The 20267-nt window shown below is 37.0% G+C and overlaps 1 protein-coding gene across 5 annotated transcripts in view; it reads left to right on the plus strand.

The window, feature by feature from the left end:
- Positions 1-279: 279 nt before the first annotated feature.
- The window catches only part of LOC122057581, a 21636-nt gene continuing 1648 nt past the window's right edge, over positions 280-20267 (plus strand). The window contains exons 1-12 of one of the 5 annotated variants that reach the window (XM_042619728.1): positions 280-576; positions 3758-3839; positions 5861-5964; positions 10941-11067; positions 11537-11631; positions 12754-12877; positions 14525-14605; positions 16147-16245; positions 18371-18529; positions 18633-18693; positions 18792-18868; positions 19730-19771. In XM_042619728.1, coding sequence (XP_042475662.1) covers positions 539-576; positions 3758-3839; positions 5861-5964; positions 10941-11067; positions 11537-11631; positions 12754-12877; positions 14525-14605; positions 16147-16245; positions 18371-18529; positions 18633-18693; positions 18792-18868; positions 19730-19771 — 1089 coding nt within the window. In that variant the 5' untranslated portion in view covers positions 280-538. Of the gene's footprint in view, positions 577-3757; positions 3840-5860; positions 5965-10940; positions 11068-11536; positions 11632-12753; positions 12878-14524; positions 14606-16146; positions 16246-18370; positions 18530-18632; positions 18694-18791; positions 18869-19729; positions 19772-20267 lie in introns of those variants that run through there. The other 4 variants (XM_042619729.1, XM_042619730.1, XM_042619731.1 and 1 more) reach the window with 4 other exon arrangements.

Below are 20267 nucleotides of genomic sequence, written 5' to 3' on the forward strand. Positions count from 1 at the left end.
CCCAGGATTCTGTTGCCTTCATCTTATCGTTTTAGCATGAAGTAAGGGTAAATTAGTCATTTCAAAGAGTATGAGTAGGAATATTGTCCTAGTATAGACAACATACGGTAGTTAGTGTTGAAAAAACGTAAAATTGAAAATAAAATGATTTGTCTGGGTCCCACCACATGGAAGTGGGTCCCATTGATGGACAGCGTGCAAACTCGCGCCATGCCAACCTCGCCTGAAGGCTTCTCACGTGCCAAAGCTGCTCCTCATTTGATTTCGATTTTTACCACTGTCGCGCTCTCTCTCTCTCTCCTTCTCTCTCCTTCTCTCTATCTATATTCTGTTTGTGGTTTTACAAAGAATTTAATAGGGTTAGTTCTGCTGTTCTTTTCTCCTGAGTCTTGAGTCCTGAGAGAGAGATCGTTCATGAAACTGTGTTTGTTCTTGCCTTCTTTTTATTAATTGTTCTTCTTTCGCTTTTGCTCTCATCTGTTTTCATCTTTTGGAAAGCAGTGTAGATTTGAACATTAAACCATAACTGCCTGAGTCGATGGAGCAGCTCGTTAACTTCATCATTCGCCCTCCGAGGTGAGACAGAGTTTTCAGTTCTTTCTCTCTATTTTCTTTTTTCATTTTGGTGGTAATGTTTCTTTTTCCTTCTTTGCTTTTCCCTGGGTATGTTCTTCCTACATGAGTATGGTGTAGCTTGTTTGAGGGTTTTACTTGCCTTTTCTGTTTAGTGGATTTGGTGGGAGTTGTATTTTTTAGTTTGGGTTTTCTCGTGTTGATGAATTTGACTTCCTTACTTTAGATTGGACCGTTTAAGTGAAAGTTATGTTTGGGTTCTGATAAGGTTTTGAATTGTCAATATTTTATATGGTGGGACTTGAATTTCTTGCTTCTTTTATTTTTTCTCTGTAAATTCTATATGTAGTCTTTTGTAGGGTGACTTGAAGCAATTATTTGTTTAGTGAATTCTTTAATGTATGGTGTGTAGGATCATGGGACATTGAAGCAATTATTTGTTTAGTGAATTCTTTTATGTATGGTGTGTAGGATCATGGGACATCGAAGCAATTCTTTAGTCGTTGCTGAAGTATTGATATAATTTTTTCTGCCCAGACTCTTTTGAGTTCTAATTTTGGCAGGAAATTGATGGCATGAATTCGCATCTCTCTCTCTCTCTCTCTCACACACACACACACACACACACACCACACACACTCACACTCACACTTACGCACATTTTATTTTTATATGCTGGGCCCTACACAACCTTGATACGTTTCAACAGATTTTTTCACTGACTTGAGATAATGAATGAAAATGGGAGTGAATATCCCTGAATTTTTCAGCCTGGTCAAGGTCTGTAGGTGTATGGGATGATAGGCTGGTAGTGGCTTGAAATCTCCTCAAACTGTGATGCGTTATCAGGTTGCTTTGCTGAAATGTACCATGTGGTGCCTTGAAGTTGGCCATCAATCTTTTAGCCTTTGGATTTCTGATTGATGTGCAATGAATCACACTTGTGCTCAATTTGGGAGGAAAAAAGATCACAACACCTTAGTTATGACAACCTTTTTGGACTATGAGCTTCCATCGAATTCATAGGAAGGTTAAATGGGCTGGTAAATCATGAAGGAAACCATCCAGTGAGTGTTAGGCAATCTCTTCTTGTGACTTGAACTCAGTGTATACCAGATCACCTAATTGGTGGCACCATGGAACCCCCCGACCTTCTTCTAATTGATTTCTTCCCTTCCTCGTTGTCTAGATCAATAGTTGGAAGTCTTATTGATTATAAAAGTGGAAATATGCAAAGGAGAGACTTGTAAGAAGGAGGGAAGGCCATCTAAAGAGAAAGAATAAGCCAGTGAGGAATTCCCAATGCAATGATCCTAGGACACCCTACTTAGTGGTGTGTTTAAAACTAACCATTATCAGGACATATGCAAACACATTGAATTAGGTCTTCAATTACCTGGGTTTGTAACACTCCACCATGCTCCCTCTCCATCGCTACACTGACTTGAGGTTGCCCCTTCCACCTCGGTGGTTCTCACGCTTACAGGTTTCTGCCTCTTGATGGTGGTGGCATTTACTCTGGCTAATACTCTAGGTAGCAGTGTCTTGCTTGTGGTGGCTAGGAGTTAGGTGTAGGTTTCCCTTTCCATAGTTTATCACTTGAACTATCACTTTATTTTGTTATGGAATTTTTAAACCAAAAGCCAAGAACTAATGGAATCAAGTTAGGCCCTTAAACACCTACGCACCATTTGACAACGTTCCGTTTCTGTCGTTTCTACGTTTTCTTGTTCTCAGAAACGGAGAGACAGCCTAAAAAGCGTTTGATAAAGTTGTTCCGTTTCACCCGTTTCTAGAAACATAAATCAAAATTTATGCCTATTTACAATTCTAGAAACAACTTTGACGAAACAAGTCAGACTTGTTTCGTCATTTCTAGAAACAAATTTGAGAGAAAAAAAGGTTGTTGTGCCCGATAAATCTCTCAACTATTTAAACCTAAAAAGAGGCAACTGAACCCTCTCTCCCTTTTGGGCATCCGATGATACTATTGAGTTTTTTAGTGGCATTATGTCTGCAAAAAACATTTCGAGAAACAGGTTTATCAAACACCAAAAAATCCGTTTTTGTTTCCGGAAATGTGAAAATCTGTTTCTGCTGTTTCTAGACACAGAAACAGCAGAAACATTATCAAACAGTGCCCTAGACTTCTAACATTGGTTTGTTATCTTGTTGCCTGAATTAGGCATCGTGTTGCTTGTATGCCTGGGCTTTATCCTCAGGCAGTGTCACAGAGCCTACTGGGCAAGAAACCAATATCATACCAAGAAAAAACATTTTAGAGTGTTATCCAATTCAGATGCACCCCCAAGCTAATCTGATCCAATCAAAGAGAGTTAGAAGTTTGGCTCTAGCAGTCACCAACTCCTGTGAGACCTGAATAAACAAATAGAATGGTGTTTGTCCAGTAACTGTAGTTAGTGAATATGCTACCAATTCCTCATCATCCTTGGGTTGTAAGTGAGTAGCCGTCCACATTTACAAAGAAGAGTATGCAAGAAAATGCATCATCATACTGAATGATTATATTTCTGGTTCTGTCAAACTGCAGAGATTGACTAGGATGTAATGATTGTTGCTGCTGGTTTCACTGCTGTTTACAAGTAGCAGATGCTTCAGGCGAGAACAATTACTGCCAATAGATACTCCTTCCTTATTAACAATCGTCATTTGTCACTGCTAGAAACTTTGCTGGCACGAGATTCCCACTCTTGCTGAAAATCCAGTTTTTGATAGTTTGGCAGCAGATTAAGTAGTATTTCAAGTTTCAACTTGCAGTGGGGGTCTTGGTGCCTCTCAAGAAGTTAATTTTCTTCAAACTATAGGAAACAAAATCCATTGCTCATCAGCATTGTTTCAGTCAAACATGGTCTAACTGCTTACATCTTGTTCACTTCAGTACTTACAGTACAACTTTCATATTTCACTTGGTCTTTTTGCCTCTGTTAAGGAATTATTATTTACCACATGATAAATCTGGCTAGGGAATTTTGCTTTCCATCTGTGGTGGTAAATGGAACTGTTATCAAGTAATTGTATATCTGATGAAAATATGGCAATCATTGTAATGAATATCATTCAAAATCATTTATCATATGATGTCTTTGCAAGACTTATCTTCTTCTTCTCTTTTTTTTTTTAATGAATTTTAGAGAACATTAATATTTTATATCTTTAATTTCAGAGCTGAGTATAACCCAGATAATGATTTACTGGATCAAGAGTTTCCACTGATAGGACAGTGGTTTCAAAGAAAGGACCTGGAGGTAAATATCATTTCTCTTCTTAAGAAAGAAAGCACTATTGGCTCCTTACCTTTCATCAACATAATCTAATTGTAGGAAATCAGTTTTATCTTAGTGTTCCAAGTCAAGAGGCAAAGAGGAAGAGAGTGGTTGCTGGTTGACTCTCAAGCCTCCTCTGATACCAAGTTCACACTTATAATATGCTGAAACAGCTAAGGAAGGCAAGGAGAGAAGGAAGAGGAAGAGGAAGAGGAAGAGGAGGAGGAGGAGGAGAAGAGGTTGCACAAGAAAATTTAGGGGGTTGAGGTTGATAACTCTCCTCTATATTTACTAACTTGAAATAGATAGAACAAGTTTACATAAATACCCCTGTACTAACATGTAAATACCCCTAGAAGGCATAATACTTCACAGTTCACACGAGAAGTTTCTTAAATTGTTTGAATGTTCAATTGTTCATTATTCTTGGACTTCAAAAAATACAATGTATAGAGAGACATATCCTGGTTGTCCAAACTTATCCACAACTTAGTTCAAAAGCAAGGAAAAATTCAGAAAAAATTTACCTAGAAAACCCAACAAACAAAATAATTGAATAATAAATGGAGTATCATCATAAAACAGGATGGTCCTTTAAACATTCCACGGTTCTTAGGCCATGTTTGGTCTTGAGGCCAATACGGATCATTGTGGCCTGATGGTCGACAGTCCAAAGGGTGGGTCCAACCACTGGTCTTTTTGGTTTTAGGGGATTGGAGTTCAAAATCGGTTGAGCCCATAGCTTAGTGCTTGCTTTGTACTTTGTCCTTCATTATGCTCCCAAGTAGTTGTGCTTAGGTAAAAATGTTGGTAATGAGAGTGATTTATCAGAACCTAATGGCTTTCGAGCATGATGTTGGATGCTTAAGTGTCTAACCTAAAAGCTTATGCTCTTAGATAGATAAGCCGAAGTGGTATACGAAGTCATCTAAGGTTTCTGAAAATTCAGGTTTTGGATCCCAGATGCAAGCAGACCCAATGATCAAATCTGAGATGAGGAAGCAACTACGTTGTTAAGGGAAAAAATCAGATCGATGGAAGGGGAGGGAAAAGAGATGAAATCAATCTGCTTGGGAGGAAGAAGAGAGAAGAAGAGAACAAAAGATAAGAGAAGAAATTAGATATGGGATACGAATACTGTATCTGTATGCATTGCCCAACAACACCAAAACTCTTAAAAAAAAATCACATTCTTCACTCAAATCATCTCTAATTGACGAGAGTGTATAATATATAAAGATGTAAAGTTCTTAAATTGACTTGTAAAAGGACTCCTAATCACTTTAATACACTCAATCTTATTATTAAGTATCCTATTTAACTCAAATATTTAAACTAGGTCAATTACAAAGAAACCCAAAAATATAAGAAGCCCAACCTATAATATAAATACCAAAAGTCAATTTCAGCCCATTGGACTGCTACAAACATCTTACGGTCTCTTGAGCTTGCGCATAGGCCTCCATACGGGATTAATGTCTAACGGAACTGCATCAATTCCCTTGATGTTGAGAAAAACTTGCCCTTTAGTTTTTATAGAATGGAAGAATATTCAACATACAATCAACAATCATTCTCCAAGACTCCACAAGACGAACAATCGGAGCACGATTCAACGGTACAAAACATTGATAAGGAATCCGTTATTGAAGTCGCAATGTGGAAGCACAAACTCGAGTAGTAAGATCAAAAGATCAACCGTTGTATGTTCCTCCATTTGTGGTTCTTCAACAATGACTAAATGTCCTAATATATTCTAAGAAATTTAATCTGTAGTAGACTTTCTTTTCTTTCTCTCTCTCTCTCTTTTTCCTGCATTTAGTTTTGACAAGATCTAATATTTAGTTACCTAATAGCAATGAATACATCAAGATTACTTGTCAAGTCATTTTTTATGGTAATTCTGCTTATTCCTTGGTCAAATGTTGATTTTATGCTTGTCTAGAAACTTAAAACATATAGCAAATGATAGCCTTACATAAATGCCTTCAAACATGATGCAGATTACTAACAGTCGAGGAAATGTGCTTCAATGCAGTCATTACATGCCTGTTGTTGTCCCTGAAGGAAAGGCACTCCCTTGTGTTATATACTGTCATGGAAATAGGTAAGGCTAGAAATATAGCTGATTAGATATAAATTTGACGGGTTTCTAGGCCTTGAATTTAATGTGTATGATTTTTTTGTAGGTCAGGAGTTTTGATGTTTTCTATGTGAGAAATTTAAAATTGTAGACCTAAGCTATTGGTACAGCTGTTTTCCATCTGCATATTTGGAAATTTTTGTGAAGTGGTCCCATCATTCAGTTTGTTTGCCTTGCAGATCTACAATACCCGAAACTCATTTGATTACAATCATGAGCTAGCCCCCCCCCCCCCCCCCCCCAACAAAAGAAAAAAAAAACTTTAAATTTTTTTAGAATGCTTTAGTCAGCCAATCATTTACATTTTTAATATTTCTAAGCCCCTCAAAATCGAGATCCAGAAAGTTACAGGATTTTCTTAGCTTATCTATCTGCGTGTCAGGATGTTCTACTGCATTAGTGCCACCAATGAACTCCATTTTGCCTATTTCACCTGTCTTCTTTTTAGAAAAAAGATTTCTAGTTTCAAGTTTAACCCTATCAACCCTCCACCTGAGGGTGGCCACAGGAAGTCAGATTTTTCCAATGTCATGTGTAATCCTCTTCCCTACCAGCTCAAACTAGATTCACCATGTTAACATTCATGGGGGTTTGCCAAATCTACTCTGGGTGGAACCCTGTGGGTGAGGCAAGGTGGGTGGACATATGATTACCTTAACCATTAGGGTGGGCATGCTGGGTATAGAACTTAAAATTATAAGAAACCTTCAAATAAAGCAGGATAATATAGAAAAGCTAGGGAAAATTGTGTGGAGGACCTTTTGGCCCGAAATTTTGAGGGGTTCTGGAATCTTACCTGTCAAAGTTGGAACTTGCTTTGTTTGTACTTCCCCAAAATCCACCCCACAAGAAAAATAAAATGATGGGCCTATATAGAGTGCAATTAAATTGGATGGCTCTGATTGTTTGTTTAGTATATATGGATCCTATTAAACAACAGGCATGCATGCCACATTTGTGTAGCTATGACGAAAGCAGAAAACCTTTAGGATCTACTCAATTAAATTTTGGGTCTTCTCTTATAAAATGCAGGAATCTAAGATATCTGACTGCCATGGCACCCTGACCAGTGGTACTTGTTAAAGGTTACTCACGATATGGGGAGTGTCCCTATCGTGAGTTATGCTGAGTCTGAGTTATTTTAGGTGTTAGTGTTAGTATTAGTGTTTACTTTCCTCTATTTCCTTGTATTAGATTGCAATTAGGTATTGGAGTCATAAAATGACCATAGGAGAAATAATGAGGAAAAACATGCATAGTTTAGGTCTTGTCCCAGTTATGACCTTGGATAGAGCTGATTGGAAGGCAAGGATCCATGTAGACGACCCCATTTAGGTGGGATTTTTCTGAGTTGTTGTGTTCCTCTCCTTTTACTATTCCTTTTTGTCTTTGCATGGATCCATGTAGCCGACCCCATTTAGCTGGGATAAGGCTGCGTTGTTGTTGTAGGTGTTGGAGTCATAGTAGGTTTCCTACTAAGACTCTACACGCCGGTTTATAAATAAAGGAGGAAGCCATGGTAGGGTAGACTGAATCCTATCATGGCATAGTGGGTTCTCTTTCTCTTCCATCGTTTTCTCTTCTCTCCTCTCTCTTCACAATTGCTAGTATTGGTTTCATATCTTGATTTGCTACATGGTATCAGAGCTGTAACCGGTACATGCTTTCTCCTTGCTAGCTGGTTTGAGAGTCGTTCTTTGGTTTTTGATGTACAGCCACCTATGCTGTACATTCCACTTTGTGAAACCCTAGTTGATAGAAGAAGAAAAAACTAGGGTTTCTTGAAAAAAAAAAAAAACTAGGGTTTGCTAGTGTTCCAATGTTTACCTGCTATCATTTGCTGCTGTTATACTGTGATATATGAGTTGTTTCTGTTCTACTGTGGTATGGTTTACTACTGATCCACTCAGTGACTTGAAGAGCTCATTTTCTCAGAGTTTTTTTCTCATGTGCTGGCAATGTTCCCTTATGCACTTGATCTACTGTTGCCTTCGGTTGGAGGTTTCTTCTACCTTCGGCATGTGATAGATTCAAGAAGGTTGGCATGAACTTCAGACCAAAATCCTTTTACAACGTTATCAGAATTAGCAAACAAACCACCTTATTCTTCTTGGCTGATTTCTTCAGTTGAGGCATGTAGGCAGTTCTCGTGTTCAGTTGTATGAGAAAACTCCATTGTTGATGTGTTGCGGAACAGTCTTAGAGTACTAATCTGATGCGAAAGAGAATACCAAGTGAAGCAAATCCTTCAAGTCAAAATTTCCCCTTTTCTGCTGCTAATCCTCCTATCCAATCTTGTTCAGTTGTTTGAAGCTGTACAGATTTTCGAGTGGCATCCAGCTTCCGGTAGTCTTGCCGCTCATCCTTCTCAGCATCCTCATTGCTGCTACACAGCTTATCAATATGACACTTCTTAACTACCGAGCATTCTGCTCAATACATCATAGCCAGTCTAATGTCTATCTATAGAACTTTCTTTTTAAGCTTTATAGGAATACTTCAGTCACACAACACCACGGAAGCACCTCTCCACTTCATCCATCCCACTTTAATCCTATATGAAATGCCATCCTCTATATCTCTTTCTTTATTTATGATTAACCCTAGGTACTTAAAATGATTACTTTGTGGTATCTCTCTCGTCAGTCTTCACCGCACATCATTTTCCATCGTGGTGTGACCTCTATTTGGGGCTTGTAAATGTTCGATCTTTAAGACTCAGATCTCTAATTATGTGTTCTTTACTAATCGCATCACTGCTACATTGTCTTTTTTGTGAAGATTGTTACTTACTACCTGCCTTCTTTGAGAAGGGCTTATGATGTTTTTGTTGTTGATATGATATTTTGGACTGAGGTTGGTGTTCTCTACCGCTTATTTTGTTCGTTGTTGGCTGGATTTATTCGACACAGAATTTTTCTCTACTATTTTCATCGATGATAGGTGCTTGAGTTGATATTGCTACCAGAATGAAGCTCTCTCTGTGCTCATTGGCATCTACAATTGCTATATATGTTCAAGACTGGTTCTGCAGTTCATATATATTCTTGTTGTTCCAAGCGGAAGCCTTGAGGGGGAGTGTTAAAGGTTACTCATGATAGGGAGAGTGTCTCTATCATGAGTTATGGCGAGTCTGAGTTAGTTTAGGTGTTAGCGTTAGTATTAGTTGTTTACTTTCCTTTATTATTAGATTGTAATTAGGTGTTGGATACCTACTAAGACTTTACTTGCTGGTTTATAAATAGAGGAGGAAGCCACAACAGGGAAAACTGAATCCTATTGTGGCTGACTGGGTTCTCTTCCTCTTCCATTGTTCTCTATTCTTTCCTCTCTCCTTACAATTGCAGGTAATGGTTTCAGATCCTGATTTGCTACAGTACACATGCATTGTGCTGAGAAATGCGACACACCATTCTGTATGTTGGGCCTCAAAGTCTCGTACCAAAAAGAACTCCACCAGAAAATTGTATCCATATGGTCTGTTATATTTATTTAAGTGTTCAAAGAATATATAGAGAACAAACCAGAACATCTCATCAGGTTGATTCACATCAGTTTTCTTCCTCCGCCCTCGTGTTTCTTTCATCGTTAACGAATCTCTTGATCTGGCCCAATTGGATGGAGGGTCTTCTATGAGCAAAATATATGTTATTGGTAATCCAGTCCATTGTGTCCTGCAGGTTCTTCACCCGTTTTTTTTGAACCCCTGAACTTTAGTTGAATATACCAACTCTTTTGAATAGGCCTGGGGTATTGTCGTTGATTCCAATACTTTGAATATGATGATGGTCCAGATAAGGAGTTTATGTGGAATCTGCTCCATTCACTATTATACATGACTGTTAGCTCTTTCCCTTTGACATAGGATTGCACAAAATTTTTTTGCATGATATTCTTCTCATTGGTTGTAATGGCTGTGGGGAGAAGGGGATGGGAGATTTTCATATAATCATAGTTGTTACGGTGCCAAGGCATACCAAGGTGTTGGACGATTATCTAAGCGTTTAGGTGATAAGTCGCCCGCCTTAAGGTGAACAAGGCAACCAAGTACTATTTTTTATTTTCCCTCTATTCTAACATTATTTAGTGTGCTACATATACCTTGTATCATCAAAATCACATTAAGCCACATCAAATCATAAAAAATCAACATTAAGCCACATCAAATCATAAAAAAATCAGCAATAAGTCACATTAAGTCATAAAAATCAACATGAGAGATGTTCTTATTCTATAATAAGTATGATTGGTCAAATAATTTTATTTTTAGATGAGAAATTTTATATTTGGTATAGCACAAAACTAGTTTTCCAACAACTTTAAGATTACTTAAATCTGAGTTTTAATGACAAAGTTATATTCCAGGCAAACTTATTTTAAAGTGCGTGAGATTTGTTAAAATTGCCTAACTAAAAATAATTTTATGTATATCAAAACTAAAGATCATTTTATTGGACTTTTGGTTTTTAACAATGTTTTACCCTGATAAGATTTATGAAATTTTCATAATTGAGAAAAACCCCAGCATTTGAAAGTTGAGAACCACTCATACAACAAAAAATTCAGCTTTTGTTCTTGGACTGGGTGGTTGACTTTCTATCATTTTAGAATTTGATTTTTAAACTATTTTTGTTGTATTCAAATGGGGGGGGGGTTTATTTGCTTATTTATGAATAATATCTCAAGTCTTAAATGATATTTGACATAAATAAGTGTTGCGCCTTGCAATAAGGCGATAGTTGCCCAGGGCTCCATCCAGGCCACCTGAATGCCTAGTCGTCGCCTTAGTGACGGCTTGACAACTAGTGGAACTTGCAACGTAATTGTTTATTTTTATTTGCTGGTGCTACAGATCCAAAGTTGCTTGTTAACTGAGTTGGTCTCTAGACTTCTCTGTTTGAACTTTTTTACTGACAAGAAATATTTCTTGACTGTCTCAGTGGGTGCAGAGCAGATGCTAGTGAAGCTGCTCTAATTTTGCTGCCTTCTTACATTACAGTTTTCACCCTCGACTTTTCTGGATCAGGACTCTCAGAAGGAGAACATGTTACTTTGGGATGGAATGAAGTAAGTATCTATCTATCTAAATAATATTACATAAATCATATCCAACTATCTACATAATAGTACATAAATCAATGAATCCTTAGCCCAACTATTTGGGGTCGGCTTCATGAATGCTGTTTCCTTCGTTACAGAATTTGAAAGTAGAGATCATGTCATTGTATTCAGTCCTTTACTTGTTATTTATAGATTTGAACCAAATTCTCTAATCAAGTGAGTGCAAAAGTGAGATGTCAGACTTTTACTCAGACTAGAATATTTGTCATCTGTAGCATCCTCTTAAAGAATGTTATTTCCATGTTATGTCTGGAAGTAACTTAATCTCTTTCCTCACTTGCAAACATAGGAACGGCTATTCAATAGTTTTACATTCTTCTAGTCAGAGCCTCAAGCTTCATTTTTTACATGGTGATGGTGGTAAACGATAACCTCCTTGCTCTCTTAATACAATCTGACATTGGTTGTTTTACAGAAGGATGATCTGAAGGCTGTAGTTGATTATTTGCGGGCAGATGGTAACGTGTCATGCATTGGTTTGTGGGGCCGTTCAATGGGAGCTGTGACCAGGTAGCATTCTTGCTATAAGTTCTTTACTGCAATTGCATGGAGAGAGCTTACAATTTGGGGACCTATCTTGATTTACTTTTATCAACAGCAATGTTGTGATATTAACATTTTTCATAATGGCTTCTTCCATTTTCAGAAATGGATCCCACAGTTATCAAGGGTTGAAACTTTGATATTGGGAGTTTGATCAGCCTGCCAAAAATCCTATTGCATTTAACATTTATCCACGGTTTTATCAAATTGTTGTCAACCTTTTTATTTTGAACCTGTGAATTGCTTGAATGAGCTCGCCATTTCTTTATTTTGGTAATGGTCATATGCACTTAATTGTGTTTTCACCAGTGGGAATAACTATGCTGGATCTTAATTGAGTGTCAATGTGTCAAGATGCTGCTTTATGAATCATATTTGTATAATACCTATTGAGGCCTGACTTGATCCATCCATTGAACTTTTGTATTTGGGTCTTTATGGATCTTTAAATTTGATGGAATTTCCGACAAGCATTCCATTGTTCTGTTATTCAGTTGAATATATTAATGCTTTGCCTAGCTCTATTAGGACATCATTAAGAAACCATGGCAAATCAATTCCAAACTTGCTACCTTGAACAGTTTGGCACTTTATAAAGAATGAAACTTGAGATTAACCCCACCCCCCACGTAAAACAGGTAGCATGGTAAAGGGGTACTTAATATATAAAGAAAACCACTGCTTGGGGTAAATTATGAAACTTCAGATAAAATTTGGAAATTTTATATTTCATTTAAATTGTCAGTGCCACGTCACTTGTAAGAAGCTGACTTCAGACACTTTGAACAAGGGTCTTATTAGTAATTGCAAATGTCTGATACATGTATATTTTAATTTCTGTAGATGATAAATCAAATGTATGATCTTTATGCTTTGGTATTATATTTCACACCAATGTCATGATGTGCTTCGATAGCAACATTTGTTAATATTGTCTATTTTCATTGACCATGGTTAAGTTTCAGATTTATTATTTGGCCGAGCTGTAGATATGTTCATGTTATATACCTGTCATTTTTTCCCAACATTTTTGGAGATCGTCATCCTCTGGCTTATTATCTGTGAACAATTTGATGTTGTTCCTGGCAGCTTAATGTATGGAGCTGAGGATCCATCAATTGCAGGAATTGTTCTTGACAGTCCGTTTTCTGATTTGGTTGACTTGATGATGGAACTAGTGGATAGATTCAAATTCCGTGTGCCCAAGTTCACAGTAAGTAGCTACATTTCTCAGATAAGCTTTTACAAGAAACTTCTGTTGTTTTCTCTTGTTTAAAAGTGAAATCTGTACTTTTCTTGATTCTTAAGTGAATGAGCAACAGTACTCACTGACATTTATTCTTCTAAACAGTTCTCAACAGTTTTGCTTCATTTCTGCTTGCACAAATAAAGAGAGAAAACGGATTATAGATTTACTAGATCAACTGGCATAACATATCCTTGAGTTGTGGAGTGGCTATCAATGAAATTTTTGCTTAACCATCTATTTACAATCCATATACAAATATGGGGAATATCCATAATTCATATGGTAGTTTTCTTCTCATATACTGTTAGAAATGTTTCTTTACATTTTGTAGTAATCTAGAGAATATGGGTGCACTATTGCCTGGCTCCTTTTATCAAGAGAAAAGGGGGGGGGGATCTTGAGCAACTCTTAACAAGATTTTCTCACGCTGTGTTTTTAAATATAGTCATGGTGCAAACGGGGTTTGGTGCAGCTCAAAGCAAAAGTGCAAAATAAGGTAGAAAATGAAGGAGAATTTTATTACAAAATAAGGAACCAATTATAGGATAACAAGGGTCAAAGAGGACCACTCAACTTGGGGTCTCTTGGGGACTCATTCACAACTAGAGGACCTCAAACTCACAATGGAGCTCACCATGGCAGACCCACAAGTTCCAATAAATACAAATTGTCAACTCTACCTTCTAAGCCAAATATATATATATATATATATAGAGCCATCGGAATAGAACTGTTGGAAAATAGCCATTGGAAGAGGAGGAGAAAGCATTAAATGGTTGTGCTGTCGTGGGAGCATTAATGCTAGTGACATCATGGCTGCATCAGATTGCTTGTTGGGCTGGGGCTCCTAGGCTGATCTTGCATGCCCTAAGTTTTTGGCCAACCCCCTGGGCCCAAGGCAGCCAAAAAAGCTCAGGCTGGGTCTATGCAGTGTCTGGGTCAGCCCAAGCTTCACCGGCCCAATTCGATAGAGAACTTTATTTTCCCTTTTTATTTTCCCCATTCTGTGGAGAAGATATTTCAGATAAGTTAATTATATGTGATATAATTGATGTTGTAACTTAATATATATTACATGTGGTGTATCATGCTAGGCCATGTACGTCTATTTATGCATGGTCTAATCTATCATTGGGCTGAGCCAACATCGGACCATTCTAAACTTTACTTTTAGCCTTAAAATAGAGCCTGCAGGAACCTTGGACTGGGCGGGAAGATCCCATGAGCCAAATTAAATTAATAAGGGTATTAATTATTATTTTGTGCTAAATATTTGTTCTGTAGCAGTGGCATGAGTTGTAAAATTTTTCTTACCTCTTTCTTGTTTTCAAGGTTTTGGATATCCTTAGTGGGTCTTGCTCATTGGAGGAATATGTTAATGTTGCATATTTCACTACTGCATTTTTCCTGCAACTGTTTTTCCTTTCCACTAAGTATCAACCTTGTGGGAGTAACTCTTATTCTTTTGTTTGTATGGAATTATGGGCTTTTCTCCCTCCAACTCTTGAGCTAAATGTAGACATGTATTGGACTAACTGCTTCTATGGGTCTCAACATTATGATCATATTCGTCATATGAACCTGGTGACACATTTTTCTTATTTGTTCTAGGTGAAGTTTGCAATCCAATACATGCGGAAGATTATTCAGAAAAAGGCGAAGTTTGACATAGTGGACCTCAACACCATTAAGGTTGTATCATGCTAATTACTTGTACATTTTTGGGCAAATTTCAGCAATGATTAGTTGAAACTTGAAACAGCTTAGGATGTGGATTTCTGGTATTATTTCTGAAACATAATAGCTTCATTTATGATTCCGGAAAAATATAGAGAAGTAAGAGAGAAAACAAGTGACCACTTCAAAAGAAAAAGAACTCGCCACCCAAAGGAAATCCACCTAAGGGATGAGAGCAACTCAAGAAGAACTACTTCTCAAAAGTGAAAGTCTCAAATAAAATTATGAATCAACTAAAGTATGCATTCCACTCATTGGTACAAGTTTACATAGAAGAGCATGGAACAACCTTCCGGGCATAGACAATTTCCAATAATGAAATTAGGACTAATATGGTAGATAAACATTGTAAAGACAAACCAATATACCATAGAAAGAAACTTGGGAACATTGAAAGGCATTTTCCACATCTTGAAGAGTTTAGAAATATAGTGGTTGGGTTGCCCAAGAAGTGCTAGAACTGAATTTGACTGAAAGTTGGAGTAATAAGAAGAATTCAGGAATTCCAAGAGTCTGAAGTCAACTCGGACACACTTTACCAAAACGGCCATATCTTCTTCTAGAAAATAGAAAATTGTGCACCGTTTTTTCATTGGAAAGTAGACTTCTAGACCTTTCTATCCATATATAGCTCGACTTTTAGTTCCTTCTGAGCTGGTATAGGTGTCACCGTGAAGTTACCCAAAAATACTGGACTGTAACTATTATTTCCAGCTTTGATCTTTTGGCTTAGGCTTGTGGCCTGGGTTGTTGACCCATTTGGGAATGCTCCCGCATCAAACGCTTCTGCTATGCATAAACTCATCTCTGAGTTTTCTGGATTTTCTTCTTCATGGTAGAGAGAAAGGTCCGCAACATTGAACGTTGCCGAGACTTCATGGTAGGGATCACTAGGAAGTTCAATTTTATCGGCATTTTCTCCAATCTTTTGTAACACCTTGAAAGGATCATCATCCCTAGGCTTAAGCTTACCATGACGTCCTTGAGGAAATCTTTCTTTCCGAAGCTTGATCCACACCAAATCTCCTTCTTAAAGGCAGCAGACTTTTGATGCTTGTTTGCAACTGTATCCTGTGATATGGTATTCTGTTGTGCCTTTATATTTGCTTTGAGTCCGCTTCAATGAGGTTTGTGGCTTTGTGCTTTATCTTTCTTTCCTTGCCTCCTTAATTATGTAGATAAACTAAAAAGAAAAAATAGAAGAAGGAACAAAAAGAAAGCACTCTAGTGGCTAGAAAGCGTTTTGGAAGATAATTTCACTCTCAAAACCAGGGTAACTTCTTTGTATAACGAGTTCTTCTGAAAATGTGCTTCCCAACTTATGTCACAACACCCTCCTGCGAAGAAAATCTTTAACATTTCCTTACATCTGATGAAGGCTTTATCTTACTTTACAAGGAACTAGAGGATATCCATCATATCCTATTAAGTGTTTATCTTTTTCCGTATTTTTTTTTGCTGATGAAATTACTTTTGGTACCTTATTTTTATTCTAGGTAGCAAAGTCTTGCTTTGTCCCGGTTTTACTTGGTCATGCCATCGACGATGATTTTATTCTCCCAGAGCACTCTGATCGCATATATGAGGCTTATATGGTAAGTACATTATAGGTTGCATGTAAAAGTCTTGGAAAAAATTTCCAACTTACCATCCAACTTTGCATTATTCATTTGCTCACTTATATTTATTAATTGCTAGAATTGTTCTATTCATTTACATTCTTATGAGAGAGATGAATTATTACACCCAATCAGAACCATTGCTACATTGCCTTCGTTTGTTTTCGTGTAAAAACCATGTAAAAGGAAGATTCTACATATATTTTTTATACTGAGATTACCTGAAAATTTTCCTTTCTGCAGGGATATGCATTTAGAATCATCATTTTCTGTTAATTGCATTGTCCTGGATAGTGAATACATGAGTATTTTAAATTGTGAGTAATTGTATAACTAGCTTTGTCGTAGTTTTAAGAGTTGAATTCCACTCATGTGAAACTCTTCTCAATCGTTTTGTATGAGATAGAATGATACATAAATGGTATGCACTTGAGTTGTATCATGATGTTAAAAAGCAAACCTCTGGTACAATCACAAACAAAAACTTCTGTGTAAAAAAAGATAAAGAAAGAAAGAAAAAAAATAAGGGCACACACACACACACACACACACACACACACACACAGAGGCAAAGAGACTTCATGTTGGAAACTTCAGAGAACACCATGGTTTAAAGTATTGATGCATATTGTACCATATTGGCCAATACGTATCAGTATCAGTTGTATCAATACGATACCTGTATTTTATAACAATTTTGGGTATTGTACTGTATCATACAATACCCATCGATACTTATCGACACATACGTTTACCCGATGAATGAAAGTTTAAGGGTATCGGTACATATCAATACGATACACACCGATACTCAACCGATATGCACCAATACGTATTGATACTTATTACTTAAGATAGGTACCTATAAAACCCATTTCACTTTTGAAACAAAGCCTGTTCTTCTCACTGGCGGTACTTAATTTTCTAAAATTTGAAGTACAATTGCACAATCGATCTCCCTTTCATTTCTGGGGCTTTGAATTCACAGAAAATAATTCAAAATCTACAATCAAATTGATGTTTAAAGGATTGAATCATAAAAAATCATCCATTGAAGCTAAACATAGTACAAAACAGATAAGTTGAAAAAACTTGAATTTTTTTCGCAAACCTTACTTCTGTTTTTTTCCATGTTTGAGTAGATTAAGGTAAAACAAACTAAAAGATAGCATCAAACATGAATAATTGCATCAATTTGTGTATAGATTTTAAAATTTCTCAGAAAGTCGACAATAGGCTATTACTACATGTAAGAAACCTTATCCTTTATAACAATTTCAATCGAATGCACTTGTCTCTCACTGCGGTGTCTCCATTTTATTGTTTATACATGATACATGTTATATATTGCTTATTTTTACTTTTTTCTATTTTATGCAAAAGTGTATAAAAATGTGTATCCTGTCTATTTATATGTGTATCTTTAGTGGATCTAGCATATCTCTGATACGATACGATACGATATTATACCCTCCAATACGTATCTTAAGCCAACTGGTACGGCGACCGATACCAATACTTTAGTCCTTCGAGAACACATGGATCTTAAGAAGTGGGTTTGGTAATCAACAGTTCAACACTCCTATTTAGTATATCTCCAAGTTTATTGTTTGACCACAAAACTATTGTGTTGCTGATAAAAATGTCTATATCTATAATGTTTAATTGAAGTGGGAAATGTCAATTGTTGAATGATGCTTTTTTCTTGGAAATTCAGTAAATCCCTTATAGGACATGGCAAAAAACCACCACTCCACGAGTCCCATGTAGGAGATCTCCTTGTTTTTTGGATGATTTTGAAAATAATGATGGAGAGTTTGCAAAGAATGTAATGAAATTGTGCAATGCATTTTGTCTTTGAACTTTTTTTAGCACTAAAAGTAAATGTTAGGCTGATTTTTTCTTATGGTTTTCTCTTTCTTTTTGGCTTTTCTTTCAATTGTTAGAGGAGAAAAGTAAAATAATCAAAGCAAAAGGTAGATGCATTTCAACTTACAAAGAGGGGGAAAAAATTTCCTTGCCTCATCTTTCACCAATATGTTGGTATCTGTTTGTATGCCTGTTGCAATGATATTGAATTTCAATTCATTTTACTCAACAGGGAGACAAAAATATCATTAAATTTGAGGGAGATCACAATTCCCCACGCCCTCAATTCTACTTCGATTCTATAACTATCTTCTTTCATAATGTTTTGCAACCTCCGAAAGAAGCATTTGAGAGCAACTATTTTGGGGCCACACATGATTACTTAGGCAAGGTAGAAGAATACTACACCATCTAGTTGTGGTTTTTTGTTCTATTGGAACTGCTAGATGTTGGGTATTAATTCCTAATTTTTGAGTTGAAAAATTCACTTACAGGGTGGTTGGACTGCAATGCATGGAATGGGATATACAGACCATGGTTTTTCCGAAACTTCAGGCATGGCCCTTATATTACTTGCCTGTGTTTTGTCAAAAATGGTTTCTGTCGTACTCTCATTTGGAACCTTTTCTGTTCTCCAATTGATTGGCTACTAGTTGCAGAATCAGCAGCAAACAGCACAGAAGAAGCCATTAAACAACTTCGTGCCATAAGACCCATGAGTCGGACAGAGGTCAGTAAGTAGTTTATCTTGAGATGTGTCGATACACTCAAATTCATGCACACAGACATATTGGGGGTTCAGTTTTAAGTAAAATGATCCTCCAGGGCCCAGTTTAACATCACATGGATTGGGATCCTATTGCTTCTTATGAGCATTCAACAGAAAATTGCATTCACTCCCCTTCACCTTGAAAAATACTACTTATATTACTGTATTTTGTGTTTGTAACATTGGATGGATGTGGCTACCCTAATAGTTGCAATGGCACCTAGGCGTGCCAAGGCAGTTAAGGGGGCAAAAGTTAAGGCGGCACCAGCAAGGTGCCTAGGCGACCAAGGTGCCAATCCAGACAAAATCGCCTGGACATTTAGGCCATCAATTCTATGACTTTGTTATTTATAATGCCCTAAATAAACTTATTTATGTCAGGAATTCACCAATGCAGGTCTAGGTTTAGCAGGCATCTTTTCTTTCCTCTCTTTTTAAAATCTTTTTAATGGATGGATGTGGGAAGAAACAGAAGGGGAAAAGGCTGTTGGTTCCAGTCACTTTAAGGGATGCCCAACTTGATGCTTTTTCATTTTATCTTAGGATTAGGATTAGCTAATCCAACCTCTTGGAAGATGTGGGTGGTTTAGGGTGGCTTGGTGGTTTTAGGGCTGCCACCTATTTGGTGGTCAATCAAGGTGCATTATGGAATTTGTAAGCACCTATTACTGTAATTTATTCTATGACTCATGCATCTGACTTAAGTTTTGATTCTGGACATTGTTACAAAATATTCTTAGTAATAAATGTTGAGTAGTTTTGTTTCCATATCTAATATTCATCGAACTTACCATATACTTGTTTCTCCTTGAAACTGCCCAGGTCCCTTCTGAGATACCTTGTAAAGAAAAACAATCTGAAGAGGTATTTGCTACTTGGTTTTCTCAGTTTTTTCCAAGGATGCTTTTTCTTTCCACACCCCCACCCCCCCAAAAAAAAAAAAATTATGGCAACTACTGAATCACATGTATGACTGACGCATAAGCCAATAATTTGGAAGACTGTTACCAAATATAATGGAAATATGGTGGTGTTGGACATCATAGAAATAGAAATGATGATCCAACAAGTACATCAATCCATAGTTTAAATCACCTATTTGATGGGCTGTTCCCCCCCACCCCCCACCCCAACCCCCGCCCCCACCCCCCCAAAAAAAAAAAACAAAAAACTGATGTTTATTCCTCCTAATTCTTCATAGATTCCTTTTCCCCCCCCCCTTTCTGCATGGTTTACTTTTTATATTAAAATGGTGTTTTGATGGTTCAAAATTTTCTTTTTAAATGTAAAACCTGCTCAATTTAGATCGGGAAAATCATACGGATTTTATGAAACCATGTGCTATGGCTCGAATTTATAG

This window comes from Macadamia integrifolia, chromosome 12, assembly GCF_013358625.1.
Source record: "Macadamia integrifolia cultivar HAES 741 chromosome 12, SCU_Mint_v3, whole genome shotgun sequence".
Classification (NCBI taxonomy): Eukaryota; Viridiplantae; Streptophyta; class Magnoliopsida; order Proteales; family Proteaceae; genus Macadamia; species Macadamia integrifolia.